Source organism: Trichosurus vulpecula, chromosome 4 (assembly GCF_011100635.1).
Source record: "Trichosurus vulpecula isolate mTriVul1 chromosome 4, mTriVul1.pri, whole genome shotgun sequence".
Classification (NCBI taxonomy): Eukaryota; Metazoa; Chordata; class Mammalia; order Diprotodontia; family Phalangeridae; genus Trichosurus; species Trichosurus vulpecula.
Window position 1 is genome coordinate 172,549,866 of NC_050576.1, and position 15,539 is coordinate 172,565,404.

General features: G+C 39.7%; 1 protein-coding gene across 2 annotated transcripts in view; it reads left to right on the forward strand.

Annotated features, from left to right (window-relative positions):
* The window catches only part of TRIM25 (tripartite motif containing 25), a 29,142-nt gene extending 16,950 nt beyond the window's left edge, over positions 1-12,192 (forward strand). The window contains exons 5-10 of one of the 2 annotated variants that reach the window (XM_036754364.1): positions 1,361-1,477; positions 1,589-1,654; positions 4,427-4,453; positions 4,777-4,863; positions 4,963-5,061; positions 7,645-12,192. In XM_036754364.1, the coding sequence (XP_036610259.1) occupies positions 1,361-1,477; positions 1,589-1,654; positions 4,427-4,453; positions 4,777-4,863; positions 4,963-5,061; positions 7,645-8,174 (926 nt within the window). In that variant the 3' untranslated portion in view covers positions 8,175-12,192. The remainder of the gene's footprint in view (positions 1-1,360; positions 1,478-1,588; positions 1,655-4,426; positions 4,454-4,776; positions 4,864-4,962; positions 5,062-7,644) is intronic. The other variant, XM_036754365.1, reaches the window with a different exon arrangement.
* Positions 12,193-15,539: the final 3,347 nt, after the last annotated feature.

Here is a 15,539-nt window from a genome sequence, read left to right on the forward strand (position 1 = left end):
TATTTCTATGCTTGCATTGCTTTCCACCTGATAGAACAAGCCAAGCACAGTTTCACTAATGTATTTGTAGCCTCAATGCCAGGCTTATAAGAATTGTTTGATGCTTGATTGAAAACTCACTCCTGGTCTCTCTTCTGGATTCAGCTGGGTGGTTGTCATCATTGTTTGGTTGTTTATTTCTTTAAAAAAAAAACACCTGGCTATTTGCCACCACCCTGTCTTCTCCTGGCAGAAGGAGGCTGATCAGTTTGGGGCCGCTTAAATTAACTTTAAAGGAATTTTACGTTTGATTTAAGTCATAACTTTTCTATGTTGTGATCCGTCTGTACCTCCTAGCGCTAACATTTTGCTCATTAGCCTTGCTACTAAAAGATGGTATGGGCCAGAAAAGAAAAGTCTGCTAACAACCTTCCTCACAGAAATTGTACATGATTGGGTGGGGAGGCCATTGGAAAGTGATGATTGACCAAAATGAGGTGTTAAAATCATCCCTTGATTTCAAATATCCAGATTTTCCCCATATCCCCTCGTATGTCTTAATTAATTTGTTAAGCATTTATTAGGCACCTGCTTATATTCAAGGTGTATGCTTGATGCTCAGGGAGATTACAGGGACAGACAAATATAGACACAATCATTCTATAGCTTACAGTCTAGTACCAGGAACTGGTATATAAGACAATGTGGGTTGAGTGCACAAGAGTGGTGCAGACATGCTCAATAAGCATTTATTAATCACCTGCTGTGTGCCAGGCACTGTGGGAAGAGCTGAGGATATAAAGAAAGGCAAAAAACAGTTCTTGTTCTCAAGGAGCTCTGAGTCTAATGGGGGAACCAACACACAAACAGCTATGAACAAACAAGATCTGTGCAAGATAACTTGGAGAGAGTCATCAGAGGGAACGCATTAGCATGAAGTGGTACTGGTAGAACCAAGAAGGCCAAGAGATGAGGTCTCTGTTGGGGGGATTCAGTGACAACTTGTAGCAGCATAACATTTTAGAACTGAAAGGGATCTCAGAGAGCTGGCTCCAGCTTTGTGGGGGAGGGGACATTTGTGTTGGGTCTTAAAGGATGGGCAAGATTTCAGTTATCGCAGATTTGGGAGAAGAGTGTGATAGGTATAGTAAATGTGAGTAAAAGCACAGAGGTAAGAAATGATGGGATGTTTCTAGGAGATAGCAAGTAGTTTGATTAGGTTAGAGAGAATCTAGCTAAATATGAGACTAAGAAAAGCAGGCTGACAATAGATTGGGGGTTGGGGTTGGGGCTTTGCCTCATCTTGGGGAGTTTGCAAAGTGGTTGATGTGTTTGTTTGAAGCTCATTTGTGTGTACTGATCCCAGTCTCTGTTGGAATAGATGATTTTGGAAAATTTTTGCTTTCCCTTGGACCAACAGATGATTTTGGAAAGTATTCGTTTTGCTTTGGACCAACATATTCTAACAGAGAATATCGCCAATTAAGACGGACGCCCAGTAAGTGATTCCTCCTAAGGCTATATCCTGCTATACCTTTTGCAGTGCTTTTTGCTGAAGAAATGGCTAAGCCTGTTGGTAAGAGCTCATGACTCTCTTTTCATCTCTTAGAAGGGGACAAACCACAGCCGAAGCCACTGAGGAACCAGCAGGAGAAAAGTGAGGTTACAGAGGAGAGTAAGTAAACATGGAAGAACAAAAAGCAATTGTGTTTTTGTTTGTTTTTGCCATCTCTACCCAGTGGACAGCCACTGAGGAAGCTTTTTGCCTTGACCAGTAGATGCTGGATAGTCATCCAGTCCACGCCTCTAATTTTACAGGTAAGGAAACAAGGCTAGAAAAATTTACTAACTTGTCTGAGGTCACATAGTAAGTAGCAAGTGGCTATTCTAACCCAGGTCCTCCAATGCCATTTTATTTAAACTTTAAATTGAAATGCTTTCACGTTCAGGTTCTAGGAGGAAAATTCTTTTCACTTTTAGATACAGTTTATTGATGCCTTCCAGTAATTTCTGAAAATATCCTTTCTCTTTTCTCCCCCAACCCTTCAAAATTGAACTCTCCTTTGTAACAAAACCAGGCAAAAACACCCAATAGGTGATTGCATTTGATAAGATATTGTAAGACAGGAGCGGAAGTTTGTGGGCTCTAGCCTCTGGCAGGCTCACTCTTGATCCTGACAGCAACAGGGACATAATAGGGGTTAATTACTTTATTCTTCTCAAAGGGGTTGCTGCTAATGGGAGCACCAACTCGTACAGCATCCCCTAATTACTCTTCTCACAGGGGTGGGGGAGAATAAAAGTAGGAGTACCAATTCCTCTAGCATCCCTTAAGTCTCAAGGTAGGCCAACTGAGATTAACACACACATTCACAAATCTCCCCTAGCCTCGATGGGAGCTGGTCCAGGCAGTCTCAATATGTACATTCCCCACTTACTGACCAGTGCTCACTTGATGTATAGAGGAACACACAAAAAAGGCAATTTGCCAGTAACAGCCTCACAGGCTTACATTAACTTTAGCAATATCATGGTGATTCAGCATAGTGCAGGTGCAGTATACTGTTTACAACTTAACTCAAATGTTTATAGTATTTATCATTACGTAATGGTTCACAAGCATGGTGAGATTGTTTACAGATGATTATTCTGGGAACTAGTAGATTGTATATGGCCATGGATCTTGGGAACTAGCATCTTAAAAAGAAAACAAATCCACCTTACATATAGATACACAACATTCTTTCCTAGTTGATCCCTGTCTCTTTGCTGGGATAAAGGAGATAAGAATGTCACTTTATCATAAAGTATGTGAGAGTTAAGTGGGGATATCTGTAGACCATAAAAAAAATTGGGAAGGGGTGGGGTGGAGGGTCAAAGAGAAGGGAAGAAAACTGAGTCACTGAAAGATTTTTTTTTAAATGCACAGAAAAAATAGGACAGCCAGAAATGATCACAGATAAGCAAGACAACTTTAAGAGTTACATGTTGAATTTATTATATATTTAAAGAGAAAAGCAAACTATATATAATGGATATCTGCAATTTATGCAATCCCTTTTTCTACTATGTGTATAGAAGTACCTATTCTATTTGTTAAATTCAGGATTTTTTAGAAAATTAATTTTTAAAAAGAAAAATGAGGGGAGATTAGTCAATGGGAAAAGGTAAGAGTCTCTTGTTTAAAATGTAAATGTGGAGACCAAGTTTTAAAAAATATGTAGTAGCTTTATGCTTTTTCATGCCTTTAAAATAGATTTTTATGAATAGCCTTTGTTTTTATTCACCTAGTTTTTTTGTTTAGTTGTTTCATTTGTGTCTGACTCCCCATGATCCCATTTGGGGTTTTCTTTGCAGAGATACTGGTGATTTGTCATTTCCTCCTTCAGCTCATTTTACAGGAAACAGAGGCAAATAGCGCTAAGTGACTTACCCAGGGTCATACAGCTAGTAAGTGTTTGAGGCCTGATTTGAACTCAGGTCTTTCTGATTCTAGGCAGCAGGCACTCTTATCTACTGTGCCACCTAGCTCCCCACCTAGATTTGCCCAACATGTTTCTTACCCTTCTCCCTTCCATAGAGCTATCTCATGTAAGAAATGTTTTTCAAAAGCAGAGAAGAAAAAATTTTGGCAAAACTGTTTAATACAAAATCAAACCCTAGGGCAGCTAGGTGGCGCAGTGAGTAGAGCACCAGCCCTGGAGTCAGGAGGACCCGAGTTCAAATTTGGCCTCAGACACTTGACACATGTACTAGCTGTATGACCTTGGGCAAGTCACTTAACCCCAATTGCCCTGCCTTCCCTCCTGCAAAGAAAACCAAAAACAAACAAAATATGTGCTGATGTATAACCTATGTCAAATTGCTTACTGGTGGGGACGGGGAGGGAATGGGACAATTTGGAACTCATTAAAAAAAGAATGTTAAAAATTGTACATGTGATTGGGAAAAATAAAATATTTAAAAAAAAATCAAACCCTAGTGTAATATACCTGTAGACTTAGATTCCTGCCCTCACCTCTGCATAGGAGCAGAGGGAGTGTCGTCTCATATCTCTTTGGTATTAAGCTTGTTCTTTACAATTTTGCAACATTCATTTTCCTGTGTTTTGTTACATTGTTGTATTTATTGTGTATATTGTTTTCTTGGCTCTGCTTACTTCACTTTGCATCAGTTAATGTAAGTCTTTCCATACTTTTCTACATTTTTCATGCTCATCATTTCTTATAGCACAGAAAGTTTCATCTATTCAGGAACCACAATTTGTTTAGTCCTTTCCCAGTCGATAGGCATCTACTTTTTTTCCATTTCTTTGCTACCACAAAATATACTCCTATAAATATCTGATTGGGTATGGAGCCTTTGTTTTTGTCAGCATCATTGTCATCTTTTGAATTCTTCAGTTTCTTGTTTTAAAATATTTTAATGCAGAAATTTTTTTTTTCAGAACAGGAAAAGAAACCTAAAAAACCTGGTAAGTATAATTGGCTTCTGGACCTTTCCCCCACCAAATACAAACATAAGTGCTGCAAGCTTGTTTCTTGACCCAAAGCCTGGGTCCTTAAGTCCATAACTCTATGATATGGCCACTCCCCCTCCCCCACATCCAGTATCTCCCTAGGTGTTCTGAATAGAAATGAGCCACATAGTTGGGATCAGATGGGCTTTGCCCCTGGCATTATGTCTGTGTTTAATGATATAAGCCCAAGTTATTTTTAAAAGCAGATAAGGAATGAGTTGAACAAGTCCTGTCCTGACCTTTCTGCACATCACCAATTTAATTTTCTCCTCACTCAGCCCCTGCTCCTGCAGCGACCCCCAGTCTGAATCCCAGCGGGGGATCTATGACAGACTTAACAAAATTAAAACCAGCTCTCCCACAGAGTGAGTACTTTTGGAAATGGGTAGATACGTACTTTTGGCTCTTGCCTTTTCAATGTCTTATCCTGAGTCTATTTTGAAATAATAACAACTTCTCTGCAGCTACAGAAAAAGCCAATGCCTTACCAAAGAATTCGCCAAATCAGAAGACACAAGTACTAGAGGCTTTCTTGGCAAAATCCAGACCAGAGCTCCTACAGTGTAAGTATCACTATCAGTGGGGGAAATACCCAGAGTTGTAGGATCTACAGCTGGGAAGGCCCTTAGAAGTCACCTCATCCACCCCTTTACCTCCCTTACAGTGTACTCTCGTTTTACAGATGGGAAAAATGAGGCTCAGAGAGGGATCATGGCATTATAGATTTAGAGTTAGAAGAGGCTTTAGGGTTCATCAAGTCCAAACCCCTTTATTTTACAACTTGGAAAAAAAAAGATTTCCAGAGAAGGGAAAGTACTTACCCAAGGTCACAATGCTAGCAAGTAATGGAACTTAGGATCTGATCCCATGTCATCCTCAAGTTCCAAATTCAGGGCTCTTTCCACTGTACTGTATTGCCTCTTACATGTGCTGGATCTCATTGAGTTCTGAATGTCTTTTCAATGAAAAGTTATTGGACTCCTGTCACACCATAAGGATTTGGCCGTATTAATGTCATCAACAAAGAAGCATTTACTTATTAATGATGGCTAGAGGAAAAGTGTTACTGATGTTGGTCCCAATATATGCTGCCCCCAAGTAGAGGTTGTATCCCCAAATGACATCTATAGTAAGGAAAAGCTTGTTTAAAAAAAGCTACATAAAATTATATCATATTTTTAAAAAAATAGACTTTTTGGTTTATTATATTTTGTTATAATTTTCATTGTAGTGATGTAGTAAAGAGAACACTAGCTCTGGGTGTGACCTTGGGCAGGTCACCTTAACAGCTGAAATCTGTAAAATAAAGACCAGATGGCTTCCAAGATCTAAGATTCTATAATCTTTATCACTTCCATTGTTGCCTTCCTAGATTTAGAGCTGGAAGGGACCTTGAGAGGTCACCTGGTCCAACTTCTTCATTTTGTAGATGAGGAGCTAAGGCCTAGAGATGGGCAGTGACTTTAAGGTCATGCAGGCAGTAGGTGATTGAGTCAGGATTTGAACTCAAATCCTCCAACTCCGAATTCCAGGCCCCACTGAGTTGTACAAGTTAGACATAGGAGCAAAATCCAGACTATGTTTAGCCTAATAGAATATTACCTCCATTTTACCAATGAAGAAATGAAGGCTCAAAATAGATTAAGTAGTTTACCCAGGCTCAGCCAGTCAGCCAACAAATGCTAATTAATTAACACTAATATGCTTGTTTATGTTTTCAGTAAATATTTATTAAGTGTGAATACTATGTTGGCAACATTTGCTAAGCATTGGGGATACCAAAAAAAGGCAAAAGACAATCCCTGCCCTTAAAGAGCTCCCGATCACCATACAGTATAGTGGCAGTTGGGATTTGAATCTAAAAGTAATAAGAAAACAACAACATGTAGAGTACTTTAAGGTGTACACAGGCTTCACTTAAATTATTTCATTTGATTCTCGTAATAACCCTATCATGTAGGTACTACTCTTAAGTATGCACTCATATGTACACACACACATTTATATGTATGTATACACACATAGAATTATGCTATAATATATGTAAAGCTCTTTGCAACAAATTGAAGTTGGGAATTTAAGTGACTTTCCCAGGGTCACACAACTCTTTATCTTAGACCGGATTTGAGCTTGAGATTTCCCAATACCTACGCTGGTGCTCTGTTCACTCCACTGCCTATATTCATGGCATAGTACCAAGTTCTTGCTCTTTAGTTTTTTTGTTTTGGCAGGGGAATTGGGGGTTAAATGACTTGCCCAAGGTCACACAGCTAGTACATGTGTCAAGTGTCTGAGGCCAGATTTGAACTCGGGTCCTCCTGACTCCAGGGCCGGTGCTCTACTCACTGTGCCACCTAGCTGCCCTGTCTTTGGGAGCTAATAATCTAATATTTACTTGGTGGTGTGTTATAACAGAAGGAACACTGAATAATCCTGGTGACCTGGGGCTTAAATCTTGGTTCTGTTGCTTCTTAACTGTATCATCTTGGGAAAGTAACTTCCCCTATATAGGCCTCAGTTTCCTTTTCGATAATTAATAGAAAATAATAGTAACTAACATTTATAGAACACTTACTCTGTGCCAGGCACTGTGCTAAACATTTTACAGTCATTATCTCATTTGATCTTCACAGCCTTGGGCAGTGGGTGCTATTGTTATCCCCCTTTTACAGAAGAGAAAACTGAGGCAGACAAAGGTTAAGTGACTTGCCCAGGGCCACACAGCTAGGAAGTGTCCGAGGCCACATTTGACTTTCAAATCTTCCTTACTCCTGGGCTAGTATTCCGTGATAAGATGAGTGGATATGCCTAGATGATCTTTCAACTCCCATAGAAAGCATGGAGAAGTAAAAAAAAGTTAATTTTAGGTCATGTTGCTAGATTAATATATTGAGGACAAAGAAAGGTATATAATTGGGCAGGAGTATGGAGATGGGAAAGCAAAACTCTCCTGAACTCAGTCTGAAAAAGCTCATCAAAGAGAGGGGATTTCAAGAGTTATTTGAATGATGGAGGGAGAGTGGTTGGGCAGGGAAGGATGGGAAAAGAGAGTTGAGGCTCACACTTCACCATATCAAGGAGGCTTCCGTCTACTCTTTTTAGTTTGTTCTTTGTACTCTTCCTAACCAAAGGTTTTGTCTCTGTAGATGCTACTCGAGTGGTTCTGGATTACAACACCGCCAACTACAAAGTGGCCTTGTCAGAGAACAACACTGTAGCATCTGTGGCCAGTGCCACCCAGTCCTACCCACCCCATCCCAAGAGATTCACCTACTGCTCCCAGGTACTTGGCCTGCAGGGTTACAAGTCGGGAGTCCACTACTGGGAGGTGGAGCTGCAGAAGAACACCTTTTGTGGCATTGGCATCTGCTATGGGAGCATGGATCGCCAGGGTTCTGACAGCCGACTGGGCCGCAACCGCTCCTCCTGGTGCGTGGAGTGGTTCAACACCAAGATCTCCACCTGGCACAATGATGTGGAGAAAAACCTGCCCCTCACCAAGGCTACCAGGATTGGCGTGCTCCTGAATTACGATGACGGCTTTGTCATTTTCTTCGCCATCACAGACAAAGTCAACCTGATCTATAAGTACAAGGCAGAGTTTTCAGAAGCACTATACCCCGCCTTCTGGTTATTCTCTAGTGGTACCACTCTGTCTATCTGCCCACTGAAATAGGAAGTAGTTTTACTCAAAGGGTGGGACCTAGTGTTCACACCTCATCCAGCTCAGGTTACATCTTATGACGAATTCGAATAACTATCCTCTGAGCTAAGGCTGTCTGGCTATAGCAGAAGCAACCTGTTCCTGTGCCATGATGGCATTCTTCTTTGGATAATTTTACAGATAATTCCGTGTGAGGTTGGGAAGTTGATTTGGAAAGGAGGATATCACTTAGGGTTCAGATAAGCTGAACTTTAAGGCCTAAAATCACATTGTCTTTAGGTAAGATGACCTCTCAAAGTTGTACTGACCAGTGCTGGGAATACCAGGCCATCGGGCAGTTCACAGAGGCTTAAGTCAATGCTACTCTTTTCCAACCCCCAGAAAAGTAGAAATAGTACAGGCTGTCCTACTGGCTGCCAGGTACAGGACTTATTGCACCCTGAGGGTTGGGTTTGGCTCGTGTGGTATACCCCTGCCATCCTTCCTCTCTCCCTCCGACCCTAACTTGCATGATCATCTTCATCTCTTTGTCAATTTGATTTTTTAAAAAGTGATGTAGAAAGAGAAGCATTCAAGGGTGGGACCTTGATGCCCAGCTCTTTCGCCACCCCCAAGCCAAAAAATTTCAAGAGCTTTGCTGACTAGTTGTGTGCTCCTGTTGTAGTAAATTAGTATTGCATAGGGAAGGGGAGGCTATATATTTTCACGTTCTAAGAGAAGAAATTCTTCAGTAATTCTTTATTGAGGATCAAAATTTTATAAAAGAAATCATTCTCTTTTTTTCTCTCTGTAGAGGGGAAAGAAAATCTCCCTGTAGGTAGTTTTTGAAACTTTTCCTTTTCTAGGCTATATCAGGGTCTTCGCTCTGGCTCCAGAAGGGATTATAAAGATGATTTAGCCTAGCCCCTTCATTTTATAGACAAAGAAACTGGGACCCAGTTAATCTGTCACTTGCTGATGGTCACACAGACCATGAACTGAGCAAGGATTGGAATCCCAGTCCTCTTTCTCTAAATCCAGTACTCTTTTGCTACACCAGGCAGAAATTGATCCTTTGTCACTGTATCTGCCCTCTTAAGATGAGAACAATTATTACTTTCCTTTCTGACTATCCAGAGCATCCAAGGATCTAGAGTCTAGAGCTAATGGGGTATGGCGAGGAAGCCAGTCCCCAGCTTCTGAGTTCTTAGTCAAGCCTCATCGGGGAAGCTTTGACTACCACTCCGTTACCTGAGGCTTATGGTTGCTACAGCTGACCAAGACCTTTTCTGTCATGGTACATGTTTGCAGGAGGAGAAATAGCACTGGACTTGATCCCAGTCTCTTGGAAGCTCATTAATCTTCCCTCCCTCCCCTAACCTTAGTTTGTTTAACATGATGACCATGGTTTTGCCGAATTGTTTATCTCTTTCATTTGTGAATAACTCATTTTTGTCTGTATTTTCTCAATGGACTAATGAGTTATTGGCAATATGTAGACACAATTGGTCATGGGAAAAAATCAGGTATGTACAATGTCTGAATTTTCCATGTGACTGTGTCTGTAAGAGACTGCATCCTGGTGATGTTGGGGTGCTGAACAAGATCACACACTTGAAACTTTAAACTAGGATCCCCCCCAAAGATAGGCATTCATTTGAACTGAGGCCACAGGTATCATAAGAGCTTGAAGGCATTGTAGATGTTGTGAAGTCCAACCTCCTCATTTTATAGATGAGGAAACTGAGGAATATATAATTTAAGTGTCTTGCATAGAGTCATACAGCTACTTAGTGTCAGAGTCAGGATTGAACTCAGATTTTTCCTGAATATCAAGTCTAGTGCTGACTCTAATCATTATATCACATCGGTCTCCAGATTTTTGTTTTTCCTTCCTTCCTCTTTGAACATGGGCTGTCTATATTATCTAGTATAGCAACACCCCTGCCCCCCGCCCCAGTCTGATTTGGCCACAGAATGCTTTGGGATTTGAAATGCTAGCCTGGGAGTAATTAGAAGTTTGGGAGGATCCCAAGGAAAAACCACGGAATAGAAAGAAAGGAAATTGTCAATTTTTGTGCTGGAAAATTATTGTCTGTAAGAGGTATTTCTGATACATAGATGTTTTCACACTTGATGCATTTTTTTTAAGAGGAGAAAATATTATCAGTGAAAGCATCTCACAGAAACCTCTATCCATATCCTGTGTAATAGTTCAGGACATGCTGGTCTAATAGCTTGCACAGAACCTGTCACAAATAATAAAGGTGTGGGCTCTTCTTCCCAATGACCTGAAGCAGTGACATGGGTTTTGTGGCATAGTTAGGCCTCAGGATCCCAAGGGAAACCGTTTTTACCCTTCTTTGAACACTGGAAGGAAAGTTCTGGAGTCACCCTCTCAACTTTTGAAGTCCTTCTTAGGTCCTCTGGGACAGAAGGCTTGCTGTGAGCCTCATTTTAGAAATCCCTGATTGCTAAGGAGAGAGAACCTGTCCTCTTCTCTCTTACCCCAGATACAGTGGCAAAGAGTTGTGTCTTCTTGGCAAGACCTGCCACTACTACTCTACATAGAGTTGCTCTGTTTGTTAGAAGATAATAAGCAGAGTTACTCTATTTCCAAGAGATTAATCGATACAAGTGGCTGAAACTTCTGTATGTACTTATAAATGGGGCACCTTGAGAGGTGCTCTGGGAGATACAAAGTTTTACTTGGTTCCTTTTCTCCGAGATCTTTAGTTGGGCAAAAGAAGGCTTATAGGTCCCTTTTCCCACTTTATAGGGATAAATAACAAATATGTGTCGAATGGGGAAAAAAATGCTTGGGGGAGACTAGCCTTGGTGATGCTAGGGACATATGAGAGGGAGGTGACAACTCAGCTGCCACCTCTTTAGGTAGGAAGACAATGCAAGATCAGGTTTCTCCCTAATATTTGTTGACCCAAAGTGTAAACGACAGATAGAACTCCAAGAAACATGTTTTTGGTTTCTTTTTTAAATATCACACCAAGCATGCGCTGGTGTTTAGGATTGGAATGTTAGGAACCTTCCCAACTGGAGCCTTTGAGCTATTGTGATCATATTCCTAGCTTTTCCTTAAACGGAAATTCCACAGAGCAACAGGGACGGGGACCATGGGGACCTGAGGGACCATCATTTGTTCCTATGCTTAAAAAACAAGCTAACAGTCCTAAGAAGGTGTGGCTGATTAAGGAGGAAAGGGCTGCCTGAGCCCAGCCAATTACACCCTCTATATTACCATCCCGTGATTACTAGTGTTACAAGTAAGATCAAAATGTTATATACATTGTCACAGAGCCACTCTATTGGCTGTTTTTGCTTAATTGGTTTTCCTAATAAGGAAATGGATAATAATCCATTACTTAGCATAATATAGCAAAGGTTACAAGCTAATAGCATCATAAACCTAGAGCTAGAAGGTCCTGGGAAGCCATCTCATATAACCTTATTTTAGAGATGAAACTGAGGCCAGGCAACTAAAATAGTTTGTCCAAGATCACAGTGGTAGCTTGTGTCAGAGGTGGGATTTGGACCCAAGCTCTGAGCACAGAGCCAGTGATCTTGCCCTTGTCCCATGCTGTCCCCTGGCATGTTTTTGCCTTTGAATTCCCAGTTCTTAGCACATATAGTAAATACTTAATAGATACTTGGGAAATTAAATCTGTTTTTTCATCATTGATTATTTTGAGATCTATTTCTAGCCCATAATGAATCCTTGCTCTGCAAATTTTCCTCTATTGATCTGCATTGATAATTGTAGTTTTCTACCATTTCAACATTCCTGCAATCATACATTCTACCATGACTTTGGCTAATTCTATCAAATCACCTTTCTGTTGTACATTATGATTTATGATATGATTCCAGATTTTTTGTTAATCATTTTCAGGGAGTCCAATGATCATTAAGTTGCCTTCCTTAAGTAGAAACTGCTTTTTCATGCCCATCCTGTGATTATCTGATATAACCATGACCTAAATTGTTGCTTCCCTTGAGCCTGGATTCAATAAAGTTGTGTCATGTCAGAAATGGACTGGCTGGGTTTTGTTTTGTTTTGTTTTTCCTATCTGTGTGTTGGAGGGGTGGGGCTTAGAAACTTAATTTTGTTTGCCCCAGTTTTCTCACCTGTAAAATTTGCTGGAGGAGGAAATAGCAAGCTACTCTAGTATCTTTGCCAAGAAAAGCCCAAACAATGACAAAACACTTAAAAGAATTACAAGGAAAGAAAGGAAAAAAAAAGACACTTGCATCCCCCTCCTTTCTCCTATGTTCACCTCCTGCTTTGCATACTCAATTGACTGGTTGTAGCAGAACAAATAATCTCTCACTGATATGCTTGTTCTTGGACAGTCATTGAAGTATCCCTGCTCCAAAGCCTATGTCCTTTAGACTTTCATTGGCAGCCACTCTGTCCCATTAAAGGGTCCAAGACAGTGATTTGTGAAACTTGTTCAGTGAGGCAGAATTGGCAATGTGGAGTTGAAAAGGAACTAGTTTAAGAAGTCGATTAATTGTGGTCTAAGGACCTGCCTCATTCACTTGTACTGACAACTGTTGAGGGCCCACATCCTTCCATTCTATTTCCCAGTCAACAATCCCATGGTACCATTATATCATAATGTTGGAATCAAACTTTTTATTGGACTTTGTGTGATAGATGAATCTATATCATTTTGAGGCATAACAATTTCATTTATATAATATATAGGCAATTACGTTCATGAATCCAAGGAGTGGTAAAGGGAGAAGACAAAATGGAAAAGGCTACTGAAAATGGGTAGGGTGGGGAGCAATTCATTTAGGGGAAAAGCAGTCAACAAGTATTTATGAAGCTTTTACCTTGTGCCAGACACTGTGAAAAGCGCTGGTGATAAAGATACAACAGTGGAAGTCCTTGTCCTCAAACAACTTACATTCTACCGTGACTTTGGCTGATTCCATCAAATCACCTTTCTGTTGTACATTGTGATTTATGATATGATTTCAGATTTTTTGTTAATCATCTTCAGGGAGTCCAATGATCATTAAGTTGCCTTCCTTAACCTGTTTTCCATATGAATTATTTTTGGTGTGAGATCTTTTACATTTTCTTTAATTTTTTTTAATTCTTTTGATTTTATTTGAATATTTCTTGCTGTTGATTGCATCATTGATTTCTTGCTGTTGATTGCATCATTGATTTCTATTTGCTCTGCTTTTTTAAAATAAAGTTTTATTGCTATCTTTTGTTTGATTATATCACCAAAATATTCCCCAATATACATATTCCTTCCTTTCCTAGGGAGCCATTCCATATAGCAAATAATTTCTTTTGAAAAAAAGGAGGAAAAGAAACCATCAAAACTGATTAATACATTGAAAAAGTCTAAAAAATACACATGCAACATACCATACCCTTCTACTTCTACAAAAGCATGGAGTGGGGGTATTTTCTGAAATCTCTTCTTTGGAGCTATGCTTGTTCTTTGTAATTTGGTGTCATTTCCTCTTGATTATTTTGTGATTGTTCTTTGTGTTTACATTGTTGTAGTTGTGAATATGGGGGCAGGTAGATGGTACAGTGGATAAACCACCAGCCCTGAAGTCAGGAGAATCCAAGTTCAAATGTGACTTTTTCAGACACTTACTGGCTGTGTGACCCTGGGCATGTCACATAAGCCTGTTGCCTCACTTTGCACATCTGCACAATGAGTTGGACAAGGAAATGGCAAACCATTTAAGTATCTTTGCTAAGAAAACCCCAAATGGGGTCACAGAAAGCTGAGGGTGACTGAAATGGCTCAACAGCAACAAAAGTTGTGAATATTGTTTTCTTGGCTCTCTTTTCTTCATTCCTCATCACTTCACATAAGTCTTTCTATGCTTCTCTGTATTCATCATATTTGTCATTTCTTAAAGCAAAATAATATTCTCTTATATTCATGTACCACATTTTATTTGGCTATTCCTCAATCAATGAGCATCTACTTTGTTTCCAATTCTTTGCTATCACAAATAGTCCTGCTATATCTTCTTATGGATGCCCTCCTTGGGATATAAGCCTAGCAGTGGAATTATTTCTGCTGTGCAGGCTATAAATTCTGCTATTGTAATGCTTACTTCTTTCTTAAACCATTCAGGAATATCTTATTGTGGTTCTGTGCTCACTCTTTTTGAAAAATTAATTATTTTTTAGTTTTCAACATTCACTTCCATAAGATTTTGAGTTCTAAATTTTCTCCCCCTCTCTTTCTTCCTCCCTCCCCAAGAGGGCATGCAATCTGATATAGGCTCTACATATACACTCATATTAAACCTATTTTCACATTAGTCATGTTGTAAAGAAGAATTAGAACCAATGAGAAGAACCACGAGAAAGAAGAAACAAATTAAAAAAAGCAAATAGTATGCTTCAAGCTGTATTCAGACTCCATAGTTCCTTTTCTGCAGATGGATAGCATTTTCTATCAAGAGTCTTTTGAAATTGTCTTAGATCATTGCATTTCTGAAAAGACCTAAGTCTATCAAAGTTGGTCATCACACAACGTTGCTGTTACTGTGTAGTGTTCTCCTGGTTCTGCTCATTTCACTCAGCATCAGTTCATATAAGTCTATACAGGTTTTTCTGAAGTCTGCCTGCTCATCATTTCTTATGGAACAATAGTATTCCATTACATTCATATACCACAACTTGTCCAGCCATTCCCCAATTGATGGGCATCCCCTCAATTTCCAATTCTTTGCCACAACAAAAAGAGCTGCTATGATTTTATTTGTACATTTTCCCTTTTTTATGATATCTTTGGCATATAGAATTAGTAGTATTGCCGAATCAAAGGGTTTGGAGAGTTTAATTGTTCTCTGGGCATAGTTCCAAATTGCTCGCCAGAATGGTTGAATCACTGAAGAATTTTTGTAACCAATGTTGCAAAGGAAGAATTTTTGCAACCAATGTTGCAGAGGAAGAAATTAAAGATATCTATAGGCATATGAAAAAATGCTCTAAATTACTATTGATTAGTGAAGTGCAAATCAAAACAACTCTTAGGTACCACATCTCTCCTGTCAGATTGGCCAACATGACAAACAGGAAAATCATAACTGCTATAGAGGATGTGGGAAAATTGGAACACTGTTACATTGTTGGTGGAGTTGTGAACTGATCCAGCCATTCTGGAGAGCAATTTGGAACTATGCCCAAAGGGCTATAAAGATGTGCATATTCTTTTACCAATCAAACTACCAAAAAATTATTTAACAGAGCTGGATAAATAATAAAAAAATTCATCTGGAAGAACAAGAGGTCTAGAATATCTAGGGTATTAATGAAAAGAAATGCTAGGGAAGGTGGCCTAGCCATACCAGATACTAAACTGTACTATAAAGCAGCAGTCATCAAAA